The following is a 16464-nucleotide window of genomic DNA, read 5'->3' on the forward strand; positions in this document are numbered from 1 at the left end:
TGACAAGGTGTAGTGGTTTCTGAGCCTTGAAAGCCAAGGCGATGCTAAGAGAGGGCAGGTTGTCCATAAAGGGTTTGGTTTACTTTTTCACCATTTCCAGAGTGTGTGGGACAATCCTTTTGCTGGGTGCTAAGGAGAAAGGGTAGGGATTTCCTCTGACTGGTGGTACGTCTCTGTGTTTTAAGCCAGTGCAGATCGGTAGAATCACACATGGCCATATTCTTTGGTGAGGTGAAGCAGAAGGGTGAGCTATATGTATGTCTGATCTACATGTTTCTAAAGATTCCCGTGTGTCTTTTGGTAGCAGAATTGGTATTTATAGGTACTTCATGCAAAGTCAGTTTGGCTCTTATTGTGCAATAAGGTGGGCTACAAGACAATCCACCCTTTTTTCCCTCTCTCCTCTCTTTTACAGGGAGTGATGAACAGCACTGGGATAAAACCTGGTGTTTACTGCCTGGATCAGAGCTTCTGTATGGGTTGTGGAGGGGCAGGGGATAGGAAGAGTCACAATTTAATCTCACTCAAGTAACTCTGGCTTAGTTTGGAGTGCATATCATTCTAGTCTTAAGCAGGAGCCAAGCACATTTTGTTCCTTTGCTGGGAACAGGTTCTCCCCAGCACGTGCCTATGGGAGTGTCTTGCCTGACCTGTGCTGGTGATCACAGCCCTCTGCAGGCCTTTGGATGAGCCCAGGGCTGCCTTCCTAGTGTCAGTGGGAAACGAGGCAGGTGTGTGTACCTTTGTGTTCATTGCTGGAGTCAGCCCTTGCATTCCCTCAGTATTTGATCAGTGGCCTGCCCATAGATGTGTGTGTATATGTGCACATGAAGATTTACGTGTGTGAGCGTGTATTGCTTTTGAGCACATACCAAATGAGCCAGCTTTTAGTTTCTGATTGATCGGGAAACTGATGTTTGACAACGTGGCAAAGATCCCAGCCCCATCCACAGACAGTGTGTCAACTCAGTGCTTCTGCACAGGGTTGTAGAACCAGTTGCTTAAAATGTGCAGCACTGATGGTAACATTTACCAGGTTCCTTGTGAGCAATGTCTCTTTATGAGATGTTGATCATCAGTTAACACAGGCAAGTGTTTGCTAATAAGAGATGAACAATAATATTCTATGCTAACTTGAGGCAAGTATAAGTCTTCTACTAGTATTGTCGTTATTTGGGGAGATATCTAAGGATGAAACACTCTAAATTTGATGCAAGTTATTTTAGAAAATACTCAGAATTTTTCATTTTAATTGCTCCTATTTTTCTCATCCATCTGTAAAGTTGGATTTCCACTGTTGGCATGAGTCAGAGTAACTAGGAAACCAGGTATTCAACTCCTGCAAGGCAGAAAGTAAAACAGTATTAATACATTTTAAAAACAAAAAGTAGACATCAGTAAGGTTTAATACCGAGTATAAGTGGCTTTTGACATGAGCAAGGATACTTTATGCAAACCTCGTCTGTGGTCAATATACAGTTAGCAATATAAAAAACTAAAGATGCTGAGATCCATTTCATTCCTATTTGCTCTTTCAGTAACTATAGAAATGAATATATTCTATGTCATTACTGTACTGCTGCATGGTGCTTTGCACTGCTATCATTTAACTAAAGCACTGCAAACTCCTCTCAGGACTTCTGAGTTCCTATAGTAGCTCCTTGTTACAACATTGGCAGGTTTGTTACTTTGTTTTGTTTTGTTTTCTTAAATCCTATTGCATGACTGAGGCTAAAGATACTGTTTATTATACTCCAAGGGAAAAAAAAAAATTCAATGTTCCACTATTGGGGTCATGACCTTACACTGCCATGATGTTTATCAGGATAGTTGGCCCTAAATAACAATTTTCTCATCGCTGTTCAGTGGAGTAGAAGACTTAAAACAGTAGCCTAGTCTTTGTATGAGCCATGCTGCAACAGTTATTGGGAGCACAGACATAAAGACCTCCATATATTACTCACTGTTTCATTAGCATATGATCTCTGGTGCAGAATGTGCTTTCTGTTTGGTTAACAGGAATTTTGGAGAGAGGGAGAGATTGTTATAGATGGAATCCACCCTGGATATTTCAGCCAGCTGTGCACAAAACAAAACCAGCTTAAAGGAAAAAAAACCCCAAAAAACACAAAAAGCTGACCCCAGGGTCCTTGCTCTCTGAGGTGGTGAAGTAAATGGTTTTAGACTTGTGTGATTTCACCAATCAACCCATTTAGAAACGATGCCTGTGCTTTATCTAATAATTCCCCTATCTCATTCCATTTAAGTGCAGCCACATCTTTATCACCTAGCATCTCTGCATATTGTCTTGTTAACAATAGCTTCTTTTTTTCATCTAAGTTCTTGAGTCTCCCATTTTTCCCCTCTCCCCCCTTTTGAGAGTGGGTGGCTGCTATGGTAACTCAGAATTCCCCTCCTGCTTGAAAGTACAGTCTTTTTCAAACAGTTGTTTTCCTAATATTTAGAGCTTTGTGGTGTTTGCTTCCATTACTTCCACTACCTTTTTAAAGAGACTTAAGCAATGGAGTGTTGAATGGCAGTGCCGTGGTTAGGTGTTTTCTTTACCCTGCTCCAAACACAGATGCATTGTCTTTCTTCTTCAGACTTTCAGGCTCATTCTTTCCAGTGTACCAGTGTTTTCAAAATGAACTACTGTAAATCTTTAGTGAAATCTCTAGCTAATCTTGCTGGTGCCTGGATTTTTTCTTAGGTGTCTGTTCTGATCTCTTTGGAGATCTTTTGTTTGTTTTTGATTGAGTTGGGTTAAGAAATTGACTGCCTCTGCTTTCATTACTTATCAGCATTGCAACTCACCCTTTCTCAGCTGGAACACTATTTGCTGTATAGGTATTAAGGCAAACACTGCAGCTTTATTAAACAGTATATAATTGTATAATCCTCATTTTGATATGCGTAAGCTGACATAGCCTGGGCAATTAGAGGTAAGTTTTGAAGCAGCCAAGCATGCACATACTTGGGGTGTTTTCCACAACTGAGACACAGGAAGTGGAAGTCATGAGTCTTTCTTTGGTAGGATTTCAAAGTGATATATGAAGATTTAGTCAGCCTATTCCCATGGATTTAAATATAAGAATTGTGACTAACAGTTGTCCTTTGATACTGCAGACCTAGGGGATTGGCCATAACTAACTGCAGTTACAGGGAAATTTTAATTCATTCTGTAGTTTTGCCCTTTTTTTTGTTGTTCTTATTGCATTGCACAAAAGCAGTTGGGTAGGGTAGTGCTTGAACTTTGTGTTACTGCACACATTTCAGACTTGCTTTGGGTTTGTAATGACAGAGGACAGGCTTCATGTCTTGATAGTTGACATAGCCCTTATGTCTGTAGGCAGCTTTTGTTGCCTTGTACTGTGAACCCTTGCCTCAATTATGACTTCAGTTAGAAGTAGCAGATTGTAAAGCCTACAAATAATTTTCTCCTCTCTGCAAAGCTTTTCTTTGGCTCATGGTCATGTTTTCTGCAAGGCTCTTGCTCCTGGTATTTTGCTGCATTGGTTTTGCTGTTTAGTTTATAAGTCACTGGGAAAAGACAGCAAGAGAGTCTGAGTAACAGTGCTGGCAACATGGTGACATTCTCCTCACTGTCACTCCTTGATCCAGTTACAGGTGGAGTTCTAGTCTCACCTGTCCTTTGTCTTGAGGTGCCTGTTAGATTCCAGCTAAATGGGCAGCTGGTGAAGGCATGATAGGCCTCTCAGACAGACTTAAGGGAGTATTCAGGAGGAAAAGGACTAGCAGAGCACCTCACTGATTTGACTTTGTTGTCCATTTTTTGTTAGGAAATTAAAGGATTCCTCTGCCTGCCTTTCAGGGACAGTGCTAGGAATGTGGAATTTCTTTTCAGTATCTGGTGCAGCAAGTGTCTCTCAACATTGATAATAAAATGTAAGCCATGAGCTTCACATATTGACTGTGTTGGTTTCTTTCAGACCAAATAATAAAATAACATTACCGTTTGATCCAGGAATTTATCTAAAGACCTCTGTAAATTTCATGTCAGTCAGCTCTTCATTACAATTCAGTTCCTCGAGGAAACAGCCTCTGTAATAGATATATTTTATGGTCATGGTACAGTGAAAGATACCTCTTTTCTTCTGCAGTTGCTTTACAGTTACAGCTGTGGGGAGCTTATAGTGGGAAAAGTAATAGTAAGGTCCAGAATTCTAGAGCTTCCCTTTCCCTTTGTCAAGCCAGCCCCTGACTTTGAAAGCTAATTTTTTCTAGGGTGATAAATGATTAGATCAAAACATAAAGAGAAAGCTGAAGGAGGCTTCAGAAGCACTAAAAGCAATCTTCAGTGGACAGTTGCCAAAGGACCCAGACAATTCAAAAATTTGACTTTGGTTTGCTCTAGAAATAGTTTGACCCATTAATTATTACCCAAGGAAGCTGAAAAGATTTTAGATTGTCAAACAGGATTCTAACTAAGCACTGAACCTGTTTACAGCCCACTAGATTTCAGCTTTTTGATATGAGTGTCTCTTTTCTTGTAGGTCTGATGAATATTGAAAAATCATTGGGTGGAACATTTATAACACTACTTATATTACTTAAATAGTTCAAGATTATTTATTTAATGCTAGAACATTGTAAAAACAAAAGAAAACATGAGATAATTTATGTTTGAAGTTGCCTGGAAAGGGTGCCTGTGCAATGATTTCTTCCTCATTCTTCTTCTTGTTTTTTGAGTCATTATTCACTGTCCACTGATGGACTGCTCTTTGTCAGTCTCCCAGGCCATCTAAATCAGGGAGGAATGAAATAGCAGATGCAGAAGGGATCTTCTTACATCCCTTGGTCCCAGGCTGATGAAATCAGCAAGGAAGATTATCTTCCCTCCTGGCTGGGGCACCCAGCCTGATGTGTAGCTCCAGTATAACTAAAACGGGATTCTGAGACCTGTTACACCTGTGTTTGTGTGCATAGACGTTGGTGTGGGTGGGCCTAAAGATAGCTGAAAAATGCCTAGAAAAAGCTTGCAGCATAGCCCAGGAATCCACTTTGTCCTGCTCTTTACATACAGTTTCTGTTCTTTTCTTAGAATGTTTTGGAATGGTTTTATTTGTACTAGGTTTAGGACAAACTTCACATGAGACTTGCAACCTGGCACTTTTGAAGTACTTTCCCAGTACAAGCTGAATGCCAAGGCTGTGATTGTTCCTTACACTATGACCTGGCCAGTCACATCAGAAACCTCACAGTAGCTTGCTTTGTCTTTGGTGGTGTTGAAGATAATTTCTTTCTAATTCTTATGTTCAAACCCACTTCAATTAAAGGTTTTCTTTCAATTTGTGAGGTTCTCTTACAGCTTCACTTCGAGTATCTTGAAGACTGAAGGTCGGATGTTCGTGTTTTTCTGAAAGTCTTTTAGATATTGTTATATTGTGTAATCAGTCCACCTGCTTACATGACTCTCAGCGAGTGTCTGCTTACTGGTGACAGCTCTATGTATTTTAATACTAAAATCTTATTTCAGGAAAAAGGAACAGCAATAGCAGAAGTTCTTCAAGAGAAGTTTTGATGTTGCAGGAGAATTTGCAGCCTGCTATATTAATTCTAACAACTGTATCAATCCTTGACCTACATACAAAATCTCTGCTGTCGGTCTTGCTGTGGACTAATTTAAAAGTTTTCTTTCGTTAGAAAGCTCCTCTCCCAATTTTTGTTCTTAAAAGGAATGGAGATGTTCAGTAAACATCTTTAGCCATGTAAAAAGTTATATTATCATCCATTCTTACTAATGATTTAAAAAGCAACACTCAGTGATTTAATCTTATCTTTTATTCTTGGTGTAAATCAGGTCTTTGACTTGAGTTGACTGTGTTAATATATTATACTAGAGGTGCTAGAGGCTGAGTTTAAGAATGGATGTCTGTGAATCCTGCCTTGGAGGAGGCTATATTTGCTATATAGAATTTTGCAAATACAGACTTTCTGTCACACTGTTTCAGGAAAGTTTGGCCTGTTTTTACTGATTCTCTTGTGTTGTAATATAATGCTATTCCTTACATGAGTGGTACCTGTTCTTTAAAGAAAAGGTAGAAATGGTACCTGTGCTGGTAGAACCCTCAGATTACTTCAAATAATGAACTGGGCATGACAACCATGACTGTTCATATAAGGAGGGCACTTGGCAAGTGGAGGTCTCTAATCATGTGAGGCACAGCATGAATCTGCAGGTTTTTTCCTCGGTGCTTTAAACAGGAATTTGAAGGACATAGTTGGTTGTAAAAACATAAAGAGAATTTTATGCAGAACATTTTTTGGGTTCAGCTTTGTATTAAAAATATTGAAATTTGATTGAAATACTGCGGAATCAATTATTTCTACTATAATGTGTTTTGTCATATTAAAAATTGAGATAATCTTCTTGGGCAATGACCAGATAGTTGTTGTAGATAACTGAAATATGTCACCATGACTTGCCTTAAACAATCAGGTTTTTCCTTCTCAGTAGTCATTTCAATTTCATATAACACAATACAGAATTAAATGCGAAATAGCTTCTTGCTAACTCCCCTGTGCCACCTTCACCCGAGCTGTGTTTGAAATTTGATTTTCTTATTGTGTATTAAGAATATTCCAGTGTTTTTCCTAGCACCAGCTGTCCTAACATTCAATGTGAATGTGGATAATGGTGGTAGTATCCAGGAGAACAATGAGACTCACTAAAATAGATGGCTGCTGAGTGAATTCAGTGTGCAGTACTCTGTCTATAGCTTGAAGAAAACCAGTGGGGCTAAAAAGCTGGAGCTAAAAACTAAAGTTGCAGTTCTCTTACGACCTTTCTGCATGGTTAGAGTAATAACTCACTGAAGACAGCCTGCAAAAGTACAATGGTCTAGGGAGAAGAGAGGAGAATGTGGCTTGGAATAAAGCCCAAACCTCTTTTTTTTCCAAACATTTTCTCTATCTGAATTGGTGGAAATCTTTCTACTGGTTTCCTGTTCATCATGTGGAGTACACTGAAAGTTTGTTTGTTGCACTTCTCTGGTTTCATTCTCGAAACCATGGATCTTTCTCTATTGTTTCAAACAAAATTTCTGTCAGATGTTGCTCTTTTTAGACAAGTACTGACCACTACTTCTTCACTTCATTTATTGTAACTGTAACCACACTTTCTAAACTGCTTCTTGGCTGGATTATTACAGCACTTCATAAACTGGTTCCCTGGTAAATTCCACTGAAGTTTCAAACAGTCCAAAAAAACCCCAAACAAACCCAAAGGATTGCCCATTTGTTGGCCAAAGAAGTGGTACTGGTTCCTCAATGCAGACTGATCTGTTTTCCTTTGCAGGTCAAAGTGATGGCATTACAAACTTGGAATCTCTAGTGAAACATCTTAGGAAATACTTGTATTCAGTTCAAAAACCTAAATTCTGCTTAAAATTTGTATATTTTTGGTTTCAGTGGTTTAATTACAGAAACATCTGCTGCAGAGAGTAGAAACTTCCTTTGTCAAAAGTCTTGTTAGTTGAAGTATAAGGGGGTTTTTTTGTTTGTTTGTTTGTTTTTTTGGAAGGGTATAGCAAACGTTCTTAACGCCAAGATTCAAGAGAATGGAAAGTCAAATATTTGGTATTAATGTCTTCCATTGTCTCATCAGGGCTCAGAAAGTGCTGGGTTAAACTTGGTAGTCACTAGTACACTCTTAGGGCAGAAGAGCTGCTCAGTTACCAGGCACTGCTTTTAATTCAGTAGTATTGCACGGGGTCAATTAGACTGTAGGAGGGCAAATGTATTTCTTAGTCTGATGCATAAAACCTGCAGCATTTAGATTAGTTTGTTTGTAGCATGAGGTTATAGTATTTCAGCACTGAAACTATTACACTAGATTTATAAAAGTAGATGCTGGCAGTTAGTTTAATTTTCACAGCTCTTTGACACTGTTTTTTTACCTTTTCACTGATTTTTGACAAATCACTAATTAGTCACATGAAGAAGTACTGTATAAGAAAGGCTTTTGCTAATAAAAACCAGGTCTTTATGTATTCCCTTTCTTACTCTGCCTGGCAGCTTGTAGAAGTACTAATAGGACTTCAGGATAAAGATCTTCCTCTGTTGCTGTCAACACTGCACAGTGAAAAATCAGTCTCTTCTATGCATTAATAAATAAATACACAGACTGAGAGTAATTGGATAGAATTGTCCAATTTGTCTGCTTTTCTGTAGGCTTTTCAGGTTAATGTAAAATGCAATTTTGCTGTATGGTTTGATTCTTTTTCTGTATCCCTAGGAAAAGGGTGTGATGGCTTTACTACTCTACCCCCTAATTTCTTTATACCCTCCCCCCACTCTGGAAAAAAAGCACCAAAACCACATAGTCTATTCAAATGAAAGACAGAGCTTTTATTCACCAATTAGTGGGAGATGTTCATCAGTCTTGCACTTTCTTCCTTTTTAATTTTCAGATGTATATCACCAACACAGTGAAAGCCAGAGGAACAAGGCTTGCAAAACCTGTTCTGTGTTTGGGTTTAATGTGCTTGGCCTTCCTTACTGGAATCAACAGAGTAGCAGAGTATCGAAACCACTGGTCAGATGTAATAGCAGGATTTGTAATTGGAATATCTATAGCAGTATTTTTGGTAAGTGTGTGTCTGTGTCACTTCTGTTTGAAAAAAATCAATGTATAAGTTTGTATCTCTAAAAAAGCCTTCAGATAACTACATAACAAAAGACGTGTTTCTTAGGGTTTTTAATTAGTCATCAGTTTCCTTAGTAATATTTGCATACACTCAGAAATGTGAAGTCAAGAAAGGACTGATCCAGTTAACTCTTTTGACTTCCATGTAAACCAGATTGTAGCATTCCAAACAGTAAATTTTGCAGCAAGGCCCACTTGCAGGAATTACATGTTCCTCAGAATAACACAGAGTTATGATTTCATGTAGAAAGTATTAAATTCGATATAGTGGTATCCACACTGATCAGAGACTAGGTAGCATTTGTTTTTCTGGATTTACAGTAACACTAATGAATTTATTTCAGAGTGATTCAGGTTTATGTTGAAATTTCATATTATTCTGTATCAAAAAATCTTTGTTTAGCCTTTCCCTTTTCTGGAGCTGTGCTCCAAAACCAGATAGTTAATCGCAGTTGCCAATGACTACTGTCTGTGTCATAAAACTATTTCTAATCTATTAATCACCTTCACTAATATCTGCGGTGCAAGATTATAGAATAGAACAGTCATAGCTGTTTGATGCCTGTAGGTTTGTCTGCCTAGCAACTTGTAATAATACTAAATACACCTTTGGATTTTTTCCCCTTGAAAACATTTTTGAACCTGACTCTTGGATCACAGGGTTGTGGTCTCAAGATCCTGGATGTGAAAGGATGGCTTGGCTGAGAACCCTCCCAGGGATGGCTGGGATGGGTGTTTTCACTCCTCTAGACATGCAAGGGTAGCTGCAAGTCTCCTTTAAAATACATCTGCTTGTATTTCCAGACATTCCCTTCCACATAAGGTGTCCAGGAGTTACATTTGGTTGTTCCCCTTTAAGTTTTTGCATTCTGTTCATGCCCCTAAATTAATAAAAGAGAGCAGAATAGAGAGGATATCTGTCCCAGCATTTTTTCTCATATTTTGTCATGTGTGTTGCATAAACGCCTTTGAGTAGCATGACATCAAATTTAGTGATGTTTTGAAGAAAATGCAGTTGGCAAACATTGCTGCTCAGCTGAGTGTTGGAATTGGTAGAAGCACAAACTGTTACACATCACATTTCTAAGTCACTGTGTGAGAATCTGCTGCCCTGAGAAGATTTGAAGTTTCATTCAGACTTGGGCATGGTCCTTGCTGCCTTATTCCCTTTATTACTCTTCATTTGAGAAAGTCTTTGCTGATCAAAACTGAGATGGCACTGGCCTTCCCCGGAGTTTAAGGTTAATGCCATGTGATGCTGCAAGACATCTCTTCATGACATTGATAATAATTGGTGTTCTATTATACAGCTTGAGTAATGGATTTTCTTTTAGATGAGAGGTTTTTCTGGTTCTCAAATGATGCATGTACCAATAAATTGGTAGGAAGTCTTTTGTCTTGAAATATTAATTAAGGAGTTTCTGTAAAACATGAACTTCACATTTCAGTGTTTCTACTGTAAAGCTGTGACTAAAGGTGGTGTCATTTCTGCCTAATGATAATTGTCAGGATCAAAGCTTGAAAAAATGAGTTGTTTCTTAGGTATTCTGTTTATCTTCTAATCCCTTCTAGGTTGTTTGTGTGGTAAATAACTTCAGAGGACGTCAGCCAGAGCATGAACATTCTCATCTGGATAACCTGGCCCAGGTGCCCATGATCAGCATACCCAGAGTAGAAAGCCCTTTAGAAAAGGTAATGTCTGACTTTTTAGAAAACAATTATTAACTATAGCTTTCCTGGAAGGATGATCACAGACTATTCTGACAAGAGTGCCAAGGTAATCAGATTTAAAATAAAGAAACATGTCAGGGAAGGAGAAAGAAGGAAAGAATTTAATTCAGTGACATCCCTTGGGAGGCTCTTCGTGTCATCATTTCAGTGCCATAGCTGCTGCTAAGCCCATGGAGTCAGGCTGAGTAGACCTGAGGCCCTCTGCCCTTGTGTCCCTCAAGTAAATGTGATTAATACTCTGCCTGATAGTCCACAGAACGTTCTTAAAAAGTTCTTAGAATGCCCAGAAAGAAGGTCTAACCCCTGGCCCAAGGGGCTCTCCAATTCAATACAAGTGGCATTTATCCTATTTGTTTGCGATATGTCCTCAGCCTGGTGTAGAGCATGGGGTGCAGTCCCTTCTGCATCAGCTGTGGGGCTTCTATCATCACACAGGTGCTGGCCCCAGGGCAGGCCCCCAGCTGGAAGTGAGAGTAGCAATGGGCTGTACCAACTGCACTAACCCTATGATCTCTTGTCAGAGCACAAGGGATTTTAGGCTAGGACATGCTAGGGAGAGTCTCCTTGGTATGCTAAGATGTTTTGCTTTAGTATCACAATGAAATTTATTTCAGTTTCCTGTGAGAACCATTTATATTTTTGAAGATGATGTTGTACTACTATGTGTTAGGTAAGACTGATTTTATGAACAAACAAATACTGAAATAGATAGCATATCCAAATACAGAAAATATTTTGGACATTTTTTACCAAGGGGAAAATTTGAACTAGTAATGTAAAGTTAAAAGGAAGGTTTACTTTTTATAATTACTTCGTCTATCATTATCCATTAAAATCTATTGGGTTATTCCCATATTTGAAGACAGTAAACAATTCCACACTGGGTAGGGCACCAAAAATTTTTTTTTGTGGTATTCTTTTAATTTCAGATTAATTCTGTTAATTTTTTTTTCATGTTTAACAGAAGAAAGGTTTCCATCACTTCTCAATCTGCTTTGTTCACTTGAAAGTGGTCAAAGTTGTCCTTTAGTAAGAATTGCTGCTAGTCCTGGGTTTTTTATTCCTTTCTTGAAGGGAAAGAAGATTTCTTTTCAGGATAGTCTAACATGCCTTTTTTGAACCAAATATGTCTAAGTTGCTTCCACTGATATCTTGTTGTAAGGAGGTCAGAGTCTCATTTGCTTGAACAAGCGTTTAGATGATGAATGCGTATCTTCAAAATAATCCATTCAGTAAACTTTCTGTAAAACGTCAAAACAAAACAAAACAAGCTGTCAGCTGGCCTGGAACATACCACATTAATAAGAGCGTGTTTTATTTAGTGTTAGGCTCTCATGCAATAGAAGCATTTTTTGTGGCTCAAAAGCCATCATAAGTAGTAAGTATACACTCTGGATATTGAATTTAATTTTTTTTTTCTTGGGGATCAAGACTTCATGTTGACTTCATGTTACTATCATTACCTGGTTTGAGAACTTCTCACTCATGATCAACAATGTTCTTTTCCTGAGACTTGGCCTAGTTTGAGATGCTGTGGGGAAAGCTACGGGAGAGTGTGGGAGGATGGTGACAGGAATAATGTTTGCTCTGCTTGAGGATAACCATTTCCATTTTTGAACTGCCCAGGACTCTGTCATATGAATGAGCTTCTTTCCTTCTGAACCTGTATTCTTATGGCAGTAGACAGGAGCTGTTTGCTGTCATGCAAATTCTCTGTAGATAATTAAACTGGGGGCTGACCACAAAGTGGTACCACGTGTGGAGATCCCATTTTATGGGTTCATCTTTGTCTGTGTTGCAAAGCCTTTCTTCTTTTCAGACAGAGAGGATGGGATGCAAGGACAATAAGGTGAAAATTGAATTAGCAAATAATTAATGAAGAACTTCCTTATATGTGAATGCTTTAGGTTTTGAGTTTCTATGGATATTTTAACCTTTTTTAAAAATCTATTTTTTTTTTGTTTAATCCAAAGTTTTAGATAGAAGACAGACTCTGTTAAATAAAAGACATTAAGAATAATACTTCAGGGAACTAAGGTCTAAATTAAGTTAGCTAATTTCAATTAACTACCATTGCTACAAGAATTCTTGCATTAGTCTTTGCTTCTTATTTCCCTTCTTATTTTACTTCACTGGTTCTCCAGTAGAGAGAGAATGATGCTAAATAATTTGGTGCTATTTGCCTCTTCCTTCTTTAGACACATGCGTTATTTTTCACTACATTTCAGTTAGGACTGTTCCAGTTCAATGTTCTGAATGCACACAGATTTACATTTTGCTTATTTTAAAGCGGGTTTTCCTTATTTGCAGTCTACAAGCTCCTGTGCCAGTATTAAAGACAGGTTACTCTAAGAGATTGGCTACTGGGAGTAGCACAAATCCTAACTGTCTGAAGTTATCAAAGGCTAAGGCAGTGCAAGGGGGAAGCAATGCAACTATCTGACTGATACTAAAAAATTGTAGCTCTATAGGTTTCTGGGAACAAGCAATTAAAAACTCCTGCCTTAAAGAATGGCTTCATTAGAAATGCCTGCCAGATAGGACCTGACTCACTGCTATTTTGTAATAAATTTCTCCCATGATGCATCATACAGACCTGGAAGCCTGTTACTTTGCTGTTTCCAGATCTGTTACTTGCTATTCCGGTGCTTTCTCCATGGAGAGCAACTGTTCCTGGCATGCTCACCGTGCTGTCACAGTCTGAGTCCTGGTGGAGGTCTAGCTATGTTTGAAGTGCACTTAAATAGGCCTAAGTTCTTATAATACTCCACATTGAGCTGCTGCTGCTTAGTGACAAGGTTGGATCACTCTTTGCATGACACTTCTGTTTCATTGTGGTGCATGCAGATGATTAGCTGTTCTGCATGTGTACCTGTGCAGGCAAATAAGCTGTAGGTGCAGTGTCTCCTTGAGGGATCCTTCCCAGAGTCTGCTCAGCAGTGCAGACTTAGTGCTTTTACCTTAACTATAATCATGTGCAGAACTAAGGAAAAGAATGAAAGTCAAGAAACCTCATCACTCACCCATCTGCTTCTTTTTCTCTTCTGTCTCTGACTTTCTTCATGTCTTACAAGACAATTGGTGTTTCGGTCAGCTCAGTCTTCTACAGAGAGGAAGCTCTCATCCTACCACAGTCAAGATTAGAGAGTCCTGTTCTTTTTCAGGAATTACTGAGAGATGGGGATATTCTGGATAGTACCTGAAAGGGTTTGAGGGTTCAGCTTCATGAAAGTGCAGTCACAAACTATGTTTCCTGTTTCAGGGGAGACTGACATTATTTCGTGCAAAAGTCACCTGAAATTGGCCAGGGCTTACAGAGGTCTCCTACCCATCATGTAATAGCTTATGATTCTGCTAGTCTTATTTATTTTTTATAAATATTCTAGCTTTGGAAAAATCAAGTACAAATACAGCGTGGAGCATTTCAGGACTAATGGAGGCAGTAGCTAGAATACTGAGATAGAGGTTTCAGAAGGAAGCATTGGGTTAGGAGGTGTACCATGGTTCATCTCCTGTGAGATGAGATAATTACTGTGTGTGATTATCAGTGCTTTCTGTAGCTATTCAGTATTACTTATTTGCACAGCGGGTTCTTGGCAGTGCTCTGCTTGACAGCTAAACTACATTTATTCCCCGAGGTTCTGCTTGGCATTCCTTCATACTGCTGCTTCTGTCAGCAGTGCCGAAACCTTCCCAAATACAGTCACTGTTCCTTGTTACAATGAAGTTTCTTATCCTCCCCTGTAGGACTGACTATCCAGCGTGACTGAACACAGAAGGGATAGATTAGGTGCCCTCTCCTTCTGCCGTTTCCAAGTTTTAACGGTCATAAGTATTTGGAATTCCTCTCGCAATATGTGACATTGTTGCCCATCATATCAGTTCTTAGTGACTATCAGGGTTAATTGTCTCAGAAATCTTCTTGAGTTTGACTCAATAGTTATCGTTCTATTGTGTATGTGTAAGGTAACAATGGTGATAAAACATTTCAGCAATAGTAAGTGTAGATACTGCAATGGATTCTACTAGTATTTTTAAGACTGGGAAAGCTCTCCTCTTCAGAATTTAAGGAGTATTGTTTTTTTCTATTTACTGCATCATGATTACTCATGAGACAGAGAATACCTTCTTCGCAATGTCAGAAAATTTTAATTCTCAATGTTACTTTTTTTTCTTGATCTTAAGCATGTTGGTACCAAGTCTTCAAGTGTTATGTGCCCTGGTGTGCACACAGCACCATGGCCTAGAGAGCCTGGCCTGCTCCCTGCAGCTCTCCAGGAAGATCACCTCTCACTGAGCTTGCAGCTAAAAGCAAAACACAAAGATGCTTTAGCTCATCATACTATGGGCAGATGGAGGAGAGGGTTGTGTCCATTTCTGTTGGACAAAATATTTTAGTTGAGAGGTCTCCAAATACTTGTATTTGGTAGTGCTTGATGTCCAAAACCATCCATAAGTGTCCCATACTTTTTTCTTCAGAATGGTCTGATGAGAGCCCCTGTGCTTACATCAGCTTATAGGCAGTTTTTGGCATAATCGTTCTCTCTTGATAGTACAGTCTGTTAAAGGAGATACAATACAGCGTTGCTTCACACACACACCACAGACACATACCTAGGAGAGTCAGCTTATAAAAAATCATAAGCAGTTTTGTTTCAAAGTCAAACATTTGAATTTGTATTCATGTCCTACCCTTCTGCTTAAATCCGCTTCTGGGGGATTGTACAAGAATTATTTCTGATTGAATGCAAGCAGTGATCACTACATCTAATGCTCAGATAAACTAATACCTAAACACGGGAAGTGAAACGATATAATCAGTGTGACCTCCTCAAACGTACGTATTGTAGGTGTTACAGAATCAAGGCATTAGTCACAGCCCAGAAGATGCTTTGCAAGGATCCTCCTCTCTCAAAGCACGCGTCCTTAGGTGGTTCTCGTGGCTGTCGGGGACGGAGCGCTGCGAGCGCCTTCCGCAAAGGCAATGACAACAACGTATGTGCGCGGGAGCGCACCGAGGGAGCCTGTGGGCTGGGCCTTCCCTGCAGGCCTGAGGGGCATCTCATCGCTCCACTGAAACCCGAAAATACACTCTGCTCACTCAGAGCTGGGTGATAACATTATTATTATTGTTTGATCAATTATCGTTTGCCTAAAGTACTACGGTAGTATTTTTCTATTTAACGAACTCTACTGTGGGAAAAATTGCAATTTTACAAATTCCTGTTTTCAAAAACAGAAAAATCTTATTTTTAGGATGATAACTATTTTTGAATACAGTTTCTAACTATCGATAAGAAGAAAGCAAAAAATAATTAAGCTAAAATAATTTAATCTGTATAATGAAAACAACAAATCACAAAAAGTTTAGTGTATTTTTTGAAAGCTTTGACATTATAGCATTGCTTATCAACAGAAATTAATTAAAACTTAACAGAATATTTACAGGTGTGGATCATTTCCCCCAGAAACCTGCACTCAAGGCTTAGCCTTTGGCTTTCTCTTTTTTGTTAGTGGTGTGAGAGAACAGTTTTGACGCATGCTTTGCTCACCAGCCTGGTACTGTCCTTTAGAATGGATGCTACAATGCTGGTCTGCCTGCCTGTGAGAGTGCTGCCATTGAGCAGACCCTCAGTGTTGCTGTTTCTTTTGAGAACTTCAGGGAAAATAATTTCCCGTGGAGTTGGATAAGCTGAGGTCTTGTGCATGGTTTTTCCTTGTCTTCCTGCATCTGTGTGAATCTGTTTGCTGACAGTATCTCGCTCTGACCCTTGTCACAGCAAATCTAACAGAAGTAGAGGAGTTGAAATGTAGTTATTCCAGAGGGATGCTGTTTGTTTGGGGTTTTTTTCTGCAGAGTCTCAGCAAGGCTTACTTGTAGTTTTGCCTGAGACAGTAGCAGGAAAAGGCACGAGTAACCAGACAGTTGCATGAATCTGTATCAGTGATTCTTGCCGTCAGCAAGTGATTAATTTTGACCTAGTTATGCATCACCCTGCTGAGTCCATTGGAGATGAATTGACCGGCCTTCAGTAGGGTCCAAATCAATAGGTCCATGATCAGCA

The 16464-nt window shown here is 39.1% G+C and overlaps 1 protein-coding gene across 1 annotated transcript in view; it reads left to right on the forward strand.

Moving 5' to 3' along the window:
• The window catches only part of PLPPR5 (phospholipid phosphatase related 5), a 44678-nt gene that overhangs the window by 23821 nt on the left and 4393 nt on the right, over positions 1-16464 (forward strand). The window contains exons 4-5 of the mRNA XM_066192387.1: positions 8433-8609; positions 10241-10360. Of these exons, the coding sequence (XP_066048484.1) occupies positions 8433-8609; positions 10241-10360 (297 nt within the window). The remainder of the gene's footprint in view (positions 1-8432; positions 8610-10240; positions 10361-16464) is intronic.

This window comes from Chamaea fasciata, unplaced genomic scaffold (genome assembly GCF_029207755.1).
Source record: "Chamaea fasciata isolate MVZ Bird 193981 ecotype frontalis unplaced genomic scaffold, bChaFas1.0.hap1 SCAF_10, whole genome shotgun sequence".
In the NCBI taxonomy this organism is placed as follows: domain Eukaryota; kingdom Metazoa; phylum Chordata; class Aves; order Passeriformes; family Sylviidae; genus Chamaea; species Chamaea fasciata.